At 37.0% G+C, this 9,526-nt stretch overlaps 1 protein-coding gene across 1 annotated transcript in view; it reads left to right on the plus strand.

Annotated features, from left to right (window-relative positions):
• Positions 1 to 9,526, plus strand: part of LARP1B (La ribonucleoprotein domain family, member 1B) — a 168,408-nt gene that overhangs the window by 34,654 nt on the left and 124,228 nt on the right. The window contains exon 7 of the mRNA XM_011996434.1: positions 5,880 to 6,054. Within this exon, the coding sequence (XP_011851824.1) occupies positions 5,880 to 6,054 (175 nt within the window). The remainder of the gene's footprint in view (positions 1 to 5,879; positions 6,055 to 9,526) is intronic.

Raw genomic sequence — 9,526 nt, forward strand, 5'->3', positions numbered from 1 at the left:
GTTTCACCATGTTGGCCAGGCTGGTCTCCAACTCCTGGCCTTAAGTGATCTTCCTGTTTCAGCTTCCCCAGGTGCTGAGATTACAGGCATGAGCTACTGTCCCCGGCATTAGAATGAGTTTATTAACTGCTGCCATTGTGCTATAGCAAAGGTCCAACTCAGCTGCCATTTTTTATGAAGTTGTTGCCATTTTTTCCCTGTCTACTTCTGTATGAATATAGTTGTAATTTTATTATTGTATGCCTTTTTGGTCTGTTTGTAGTCCCATTAAATCCTCAAGCACAATTTTAAGATCATTGACGTTTTGTTTTTACAACCTACAACAGTTAGGAAGGATTTTTAAAAGGAAACTTTTGAGCTGCTGTTATGTTAGCACTGATACAGTAGCTAATGATACAGTAAAAAATACCACTATTGAAAAGCAGAAACATGTAAACATAGCAATTTAGAAGAACATAAGCCTGCATTCATTTAACATTCATTATGCACCTACCATTTGTAATAGTAGGAAAGGTGTTCTTTTTCTGTTAAGAAACTGAGGCTTCATTATGCATTGCAGTGTAAAGATACTAAGATCATGGACCTATGAATATGTCCCTTTTAGTTCTGTGACTATGGTCAGTGTCCTGAGACAGTAATATATACTTCCTAGGGTTGTTGTGAGGATGAATTGTATTAATGAAAGTATCTGCCAAAGGTAGTAAGCTCTAAATAAGTAAACATTTGCTATTATTGTTAGTCTTAAATGATGTCTTTCTGTTGGTAACTCCTTTATCTTCATGCGTTTCATTTCTACCGTCTTCTTCCTGTATGTATTTGAATATGCTGAAATTTTTCCTTTCTTGAAAAAAACTCGAGAGAAGCAAAATACTTTAGCTGGTACCTGTATCTGCCCTGGTTAAGTATGCATATGCAAACCAAACTGGTTGAATCTGATTCTTCTCCACTCATTTATTTTTTAGCTTACTGCATTCTTGATGTCTTCCCCGTAATTGAAAGCTTTTTGTGTCTTCCATTTATTAGAGCAAATTGATCCTGGTTCTACAGCTTACCAGTTGTATAACTAAGTAATTGACATAACATCTTCATGCTTCAATTTTCTTGTTAAAATATAGCAAATAATACTTAAGCTGTAATAGAGTATGAGGATTGAGAGGAATAATTAATATCAGCCTCAGAACTGTACCTGCTACTTTCATCTCAAACCTTGTTTTCTAAATTGTCTGAACTTGTGGTTCCTCAGAACTTGTGCTCTTTTCTTTTTATCTCCAGGGCTTTGCACATTCAAGTCTTCCTTTTACTACCAGGCAGTGAGAATGCAACATCTATGTATTCCAGCATTGGTAGTTATTCATAATAGTAGGTGTGTATCATTAAGAAAAGGACCAAAATTAATAGCTAAGTCAGATAAAACCTCAGATACTGGAAAATATTGATGTACCCAGTAACTCATTGTTTAGGAGTTCAGGATTACCAAGGCTTGGTTTTTAATAAAAATATGTGTAACTCTGTTTCTTCTCGTCATTACCTTAATTTTGTGCATGGTGTAGTTTCTATATGATCCTTTTAAGGCCTGAGTGATGAATGTTTCACTTTCTGTGTTCTTCACTTCCCTTTTAAATTTATTATTTTTAAATAGGAAATAAATTACACAAAATTCAAAACTCAGAAGGTTATATGGTTATCTTCCAGTGATTGTCCAAGGAAAAAAAAGGTATATGGTAAAACATTTTTTTCCCATTTTTCACCAACAGTGAATGAGTTACCTGCCTTGGTAGTGGTCAGTGTTACTTCTTTCTTGTGTCTTCCTCCTGAGATAGTTGGTTTATATAAGAGAATACTATGGTACCTTACTATATACAATGTTTGTTATGCCCCTTCCTCTTTTTTTTTATTTTTTGAGACAGAGTCTCACTCTGTCACCCAGGTTGGAGTGCAGTGGCACGATCTTGGCTCACTACAACCTCTGCCTCCCGGGTTCAAGCAGTTCTTCTGCCTCAGCCTCCTGAGAAGCTGGGATTACAAGCTCCTGCCACCACGCTCAGCTAATTTTTGCATTTTAGTAGAGACGGGTTTTTGCCAAGTTTTCCAGGCTGGTCTGGAACTCCTGACCTCAAGTGATCTGCCTGCCTCAGCCTCCCAAAGTGCTGGGATTACAGGTGTGAGCCACCGTGCCCGGCCTCCTCTTTTTTATTTTTTATAAAAAGCATGTGTTGGAAAAGGCTTTAGTAGCTGTACATAAAGAACTTTGAGCTTTTTCATCCCACAAGTTTTTCTTTAAATATTTTATTTTAAATTGAGGCCTAATTTATACATTATTATTATTATTATTTTTTTTTTCGAGACGGAGTCTCGCTCTGATGACTGGGTTGTAGTGCAGTCAGGCGATCTTGGCTCACTGCAACTTCTGCCTGCTGGGTTCAGGTGATTCTCCTGCCTCAGCCTCCTGAGTAGCTGAGATTATAGGCATTCGCCACCACACCTGGCTAATTTTTGTATTTTTAGTAGATACGGGGTTTCACCATATTGGTCAGGCTAGTTTCGAACTCCTGACCTCATGATCCGCCTGCCTTAGCCTCCCGAAGTGCTGGGATTACAGGCGTGAGCCACCGTGCCTGGCCTTTATACATTACATATTGTAACTCATAAAATTAGAGATGATATTTTTTCCTATGTATACGGTCAGGTAACTGCCATCCAGATTAAGATATAGAACATTTTCAAGACCCAAGCAAGCCGCCTTCTGTACCCTCCTAGTCAGTACCACTGCTCTCCCTTTTAAGAGGCCTCTCTCCTGTTTTTTGAATTTCACGTAAAAGGTGTTATGACTTTTATATCTGATTTTATTTCTGAAGTTATTTCTGTGAGATTTATTCATATTGGTGTATAGCAGTTGTTTACTTTCTGTTTTTTGGTAGTTTTTCCATTGTATGAATAAAACAATTAATCTTTTCTTTTTTTCTTCTCTTTCTCTTTCTCTTTCTTTTCTTTTCTTTTTTCTTTTTTTTTTTTTTTTTTGAGACTGATCTCATTCTGTGGCCCAGGCTGGAGTTATATTGACCTGATCTCACTCTGTGGCCCAGGCTGGAGTTATACTGACCTGATCTTAGCTCACTGCATCTTCCACCTCCCAGGTTCAAGCGATTCTCCTGCCTCAGCCTCCCGAGTAGCTGAGATTACAGGCACCCACCACCAAGCTTGGCTAAGTTTTTGTATTTTTAGTAGAGACAGGGTTTCATCATGTTGGCCAGGCTGGTCTCGAACTCCTGATCTCAGGTGATCCAGCCGCCTCGGCCTCCCAAAGTGCTGGGATTACAGGCTTGAGCCACCATGCCCAGCAACAGTTAATTTTTCTATGTAGATACTGCTAAACATTTTTTTAAAGTATCGAACCAATCAAAACTACCACTATTGGGAATTTGACTTGCTTCACTAGAAAACAACACTATTGGCCGGGCGCGGTGGCTCAGGCCTGTAATCCCAGCACTTTGGGAGGCCGAGACGGGCGAATCACGAGGTCAGGAGATCGAGACCATCCTGGCTAACACGGTGAAACCCCGTCTCTACTAAAAAATACAAAAAACTAGCCGGGCGAGGTGGCGGGCGCCTGTAGTCCCAACTACTCGGGAGGCTGAGGCAGGAGAATGGCGTAAACCCGGGAGGCGGAGCTTGCAGTGAGCTGAGATCCGGCCACTGCACTCCAGCCTGGGGGACAGAGCGAGACTCTGTCTCAAAAAAAAAAAGAAAACAACACTATTGGCAGTCTTTTTCCACAACTTTACTTTGGAAAATTTAAACATATGGGAAAGTTTCGAGGAATTTTTTTTTTTTTTTTTAACACTCAGGGCTAGATAACATATGGTAAAATATAGCGATCTTAGGTGTTCACTGTGAGTTTTGAAAATTAAACATAAGCATTACCCCAAACAAGATGTAGAATACTTTCATTATTCTAAAAACTTCCTTCATGGCTCTTTCTAGTCAGTTTCACACAGCCTCTCCAACAACTTTTCTGATTTTCATATCATAGATTAGATTAGTCTGTTCTTGGCATTTGTATAAATTGATTTCTTCTGTCTCTGAGTTCTTTTCATTGGTAGTGTTTGACATTCATCCATGTCGTTGCATGGTCTGGATGCTGGGCATACTGTTTGCTACTGGGGCGTCATTGCTTCTAGGTCTTTCAGTGGACAAAATGAGGAAAATATATGTTGGGAAAAATATACTGATTTTACTCATTTAAAGCTTTCACCATAGGATTCTTTCCTATCTTTCTCCATTTTATATTTCAGACTCCCTTCTCAAAGGAGTTTCATTTAAAATAAGTCCTAATTGTAATTTAAAGAAATGCCCAGTTATGGCTGGGCACGGTGGCTCACCACTGTAATCCCAGCACTTTGGGAGGCCGAGGCAGGTGGATCACGAGATCAGGAGTTCAAGACCAGCCTGGCCAACTTGTTGAAACCCTGTCTCTACTAAAAGTCCAAAAAACTAGCTGGGTGTGGCGCCTGTGATCCCAGCTACTTGGGAGGCTGAGGCAGAGAATTGCTTGAACCTGTGAGGTGGAGGTTGTGGTGAGCCGAGTTCACACCACTGCACTTCAGCCTGGGTGACAGAGCAAGACTGTTTCAAAAAATAAAAATAATAATAAAAAAGAAATACCCAGTTATGGAAAATATAACCTGAGAGTCAAGTACCATACTAATATTAAGAGCAAGAGTAGGTTCTTTTTTCAAAATCTGTTCATTTCCGAATGGATAATATTATATTTTTTTGTTTTTTTTGAGATAGAGTCTTGCTCTGTCTCTGGGCTGGAGTCCAGTGGCGTGAGCCCGGCTCACTGCAACCTCTGACTCCCTGGTTCAAGTGATTCTCCTGCCTCTGCCTCCCATGTAGCTAGGATTACAGGCATGTGCCACCATGCCCAGCTAATTTTTGTATTTTTAGTAGAGATGGGGTTTCACCATATTGGCCAAGATGGTCTCGATCTCCCGACTTCATGATCCACCTGCCCCGGCCTCCCACAGCGTTGGGATTACAGGCGTGTGCACCTCGCCCGGTTAATGTTCTTAATTATATACAGCATGTTCTCCAACTAAAATGTAGTGGGCTTTAATTTTTATAAGTTAATGTACATATAACTTTGTATTGTTTTTATATTATACATTTTGTATTTATCCTAATTTCTAAAAACTCCTGTACTTCAGTGAGAAGTTAAGTCAGTAAGGCTTTAGTTTGTATCTTGAAGAAATTTTGGCCTAGTTTTGTTTTATCCTTAAATTATAGTACATATTGGGGAGGCATCATAGCCTAATGTCTAAGACTTTTAGTTGCAGATAGATAATGGTTTGAGTCCTGGTGTTGTCTCATACTAGATCTATGATCTTCGATTAAGTTTATTTCTTTGAGCCTCAGTTTCCTCATCTATATGCAGGGGTGATACTATCTTTGTGAGGTATTGTGAGGAATCATGAGTACATGTAGTACTTATTATTCAATAAATTGTGGTAATTATTACAATAATAAAATGCCTAAATTTTATTTGGTGATATTTTAATGGAAGACAAGGAAATATGAGAGAGAGAAGAAAATAGCAAAAGTCAATTTGCTTCTAGCTGATTCAGTATTCCTTAAATGACTATTCTAATTGTGAAAAATTTATCATCTGAAGTTAAATAAGTGGGAGATCAGGATATTTGTTACTTTACAGGCACAAATGATTTTAAAACTTGTTGTGTTCTATGTAGTTATGGATTGTTTAGAATCGTTAACTGCAAATTAGTTTGCTAATTTCAGATTTTCAAATTTTTAGGTTCTTAGAAGTATAGCATAGGCAGTGAAATAGCTCATAATTTTAATAGCTCAATTTCTGTTAATAGGCACTGAAGGATAGCACAGAAGTAGAAATTGTGGATGAGAAAATGAGAAAAAAGATAGAACCAGAAAAATGGCCAATTCCAGGCCCTCCTTCACGCAATGTGCCACCAACAGACTTCTCTCAACTGATTGATTGTCCAGAGTTTGTACCAGGCCAAGCCTTTTGCTCACATACAGGTAACATCTTTTCTTCTAGAGCAAACGATGTAACAGTGGGTTATTTGGTCCAGTTTACTTACTTACTTATTTGTAGTTTATTTAGATTTGATAGGAAAATTAAAGCTAACTGAAGGACTTTTGATGTCCCATTTTGTATTCATATTGCCTCACTCACAGAGGTATAAATTAAGGATTTAAGAATTATGAGGAAAGCTGTCTTATATTTCTTGTTCTTAAATTATATGTGTACTTTGTCATGTATGGAGTTTCTTCCTTTTATTTTTACTAAATAACTATAGATATATATCCTGTTTTCCCCTGTAAAATTGGAATAGTATGATTGGATTATTCTAAAAAGGTCTTATACTCAAGAGTGGGGTAGTCTTCCTTTAATTTTGTTACCAATGTGCTTTAATCTTGTCTTGGAAAGATAAGATGACCTACATTCTAAATCAGAATTGGGATTCTCTTTAATTTGGTTGTGTTTAGAATTTCCAAAAACTTTAATGTTAATAATTTTTTCCTGGATCATTTTTAAGACATTCCCTCTTGGGAAAAAATGTGTGCTTAAACTTTTTTCAGTCAGGGTGATGATCTTCTGAAGCTCTTGGATGTCATTTGATCGGAATATGCAGTGGAATAGGTGACTCACTGAAATGCCATTATAAATACTGGAACAAATCCTGCTGCAAAAATGAAAGCGATCAGACTGTCTTCTGTTCAAGAATGTCTATTCCCACCTCCTGGTGGAGGAAGTTGGGCCAACACTGCAGTGGAGATAACCACCTTTGCGATAATGAGAGACAGACCAGAGGACTGCTACTCTTTTTATAGGAGCTGCCTATTTCTGTGTAATTGGCCTGGGCTGCATGGGCTGCTTTTATTCATGGTGGGAAAGTTAATTATTATTATTCTGGAAGTACTGCAAGAGTATGTTTTCTGTTTCCAGGGTTATGTACTTGTGTCCAGATGAATAAAGCAGAAAAAGGGGATTGAGTAACATTTCCCAGATTCTTAAGTACTTTGCTATTTGATTTGCCTTTCAGTGTAGTGTACATTGCAAAACTCAGATATTGTCATGATGTTTCACTTGGACATAAGATTTATTAATGTGGACACTTAAGGGGTAAGGAATTTAAGAACTGGATGAGGGTATTTCTTTCTTTACTCTTCAAAATGTATTTTTGATACATCAATATGAGAGAACGTCCCATCAACAAAGCATCGATGATGGGCAGTCTCACAGTATTTTTATCTTATGTTTCTTTGTCAGGCTTCTGCTTCTAATTCCAGTAAGCAACTTGGACAGACATTTTAAAAGCTGAAGAAAAGTGACATTATTTTAGCTAGTGGTTTTTAATTTATTTTTTGTTAAGATATAATGGGTGATTAAATAAGTTAGATTTATTTATTGTATCAACTTGGGTCCAAGGTGATAGTTCTAGCCAACTTGTGAACAGGCATTGGGTAAGTTAGATGAAATAACATATACTTTCTCTATAGGGTAGGTAAGATAGGTCAGTCAAGTTGGTAATGCCTGTCCATCAACCGTTTATGCATACTAATAAAATTATAAGAATAAAATCATAATGTCTTGTACATTTTTGTGTTTTTTATATACACTCAGATGCATGCACATACATATTGTCTGAAACAAGCCAGTATATATTCAAATGTCATACATTTTAGGTTATTTAGATTATATATCAGCAACTAGATGATTAATGAAGAAATATAGAAAGATGGAGGGTTCTTAGAATTATACTGGTTCACATTAGGTCATAGGAATAAATATGTAAATCACCTCTTTCCATGAATTCCCAAATTTCTCACCTTAATAATTTCCTAGTGATAAGAAAGCCTAGTTTCTTTAAGTCAATGGGGAGTAGTATGTCACCAAAAATTTGAAGTGGAAATAGGGATAAGAAGCATAGACTGTGTTTATATGTATCTATGGGTAGAGAAAAGTAGTGAAACTATATGTCATTTTAATCTCAAATTTGAAGACCTTAAAAATTTTAATGACATAACTCTTTATGATTTGGGAGAGATTTGTATGGTAAAATATTCTAACATAATTGGTCTTCTTCATCAAAGAGATTAAAATTTCTGTTTTTTTTCCCTATCTGGAGGTTGAATTTTCTAATAGGGGTTGAACTGAGCAGAAGTCTACCTTTATGCACCACAAAACATTGATTATGGGAATGGTAAGATTACTTCTGAAACAGGTTTTGCAGTTTTATGGATATTGTTAGTATTATGCTATTAACTTTTAAATGAAAGGATTTCATTCATCAAAATTGAAAGGTCAGGTACCTGACAATGTTGTTTTTCTTTTTCTTTTTTTAAATTTTAATAATCTTCACAAGGGCATTGTAATGTAGTGTTTTTCTTTCTTTACTTTTTTTTTTTTCCTTTGACTCTTAACACCACTCAATGAGAATTTTAAAAAGTGCCACACATAAAATATGTAATCCCTTTTTCAGGAAACCTGTTTAATTACCCAGAAATGTGATCCTCCCAAGGTAGAAAAAAAATCATACCAAAGATGAAATGTATATGGTGATTTATCTTTGGAGAGTTTAGTTGATAATTTTCTTTCCTTTTTTTTTTTTTTTTTTGTTGAGACGGAGTCTTGCTCTGTCGTGCAGGGCCTGGAGTGCAGTGGCGCAATCATGGCTCACTGCAGCCTCCGCCTTCTGGGTTCGAGTGATTCTCTTGCCTCAGCCTCCTGAGTAGCTGGGATTACAGGTGCGCGCCACCATGCTTTGCTAATTTTTGTATTTTTAGTAGAGACGGGATTTCACCATGTTGGTCAGGCTTGTCTTGAACTCCTGACCTTGTGATCAGCCCACCTCGGCCTCCTAAAGTGTTGGAATTACAGGCGTGAGCCACCATGCCCGGCCACTGATAATTTTCAGTTAATAAAAGCAGCAAAGATAAATTTTCTGTGTTCTTACGAATTATAACAAGTATTCAATATATGTATCTAATTTGTTTTTTGTTTCTAAGTAAGTTTAATATCAGGTAATCTAAGTCATTTAAACTCATTTTGTCTTGGAAGATTAGGGGTTTACTGTTACCCTTAATCTGTTCAGATGTATAGTTTGAAATCTTCATTATTTAAAAAAAAGATGCAGAAGACCACACAGAGCATATGTATAAATTAATTATTATGAGGTTAACACCTTTACAAGTCTTATTCTAAGAATTGCATGTTTTCTCATCTTACCCAAATTCTTTAGTGTTTTAATGTCATTTCATTTCTAAGCATATGTGTTGTGAATATATTGAAATGCTTTACTTCCCAGTAGAAGCATAATTCAAGCTTAAATAACATTTAGAGATCATTTTATAAGAAACAGCTGAGTGTTGTGGCATACACCCGTAGTCCCAGCTACTCGGGAGGCAAAGTTGGGAGGATGCTTGAGCCCAGGAGTTCGAGACCAGACTGGGTGACATACCAAAAACTCATATATATATATATATA

The sequence above is a fragment of the Mandrillus leucophaeus genome, unplaced genomic scaffold, assembly GCF_000951045.1.
Source record: "Mandrillus leucophaeus isolate KB7577 unplaced genomic scaffold, Mleu.le_1.0 Scaffold513, whole genome shotgun sequence".
Taxonomy (NCBI): domain Eukaryota; kingdom Metazoa; phylum Chordata; class Mammalia; order Primates; family Cercopithecidae; genus Mandrillus; species Mandrillus leucophaeus.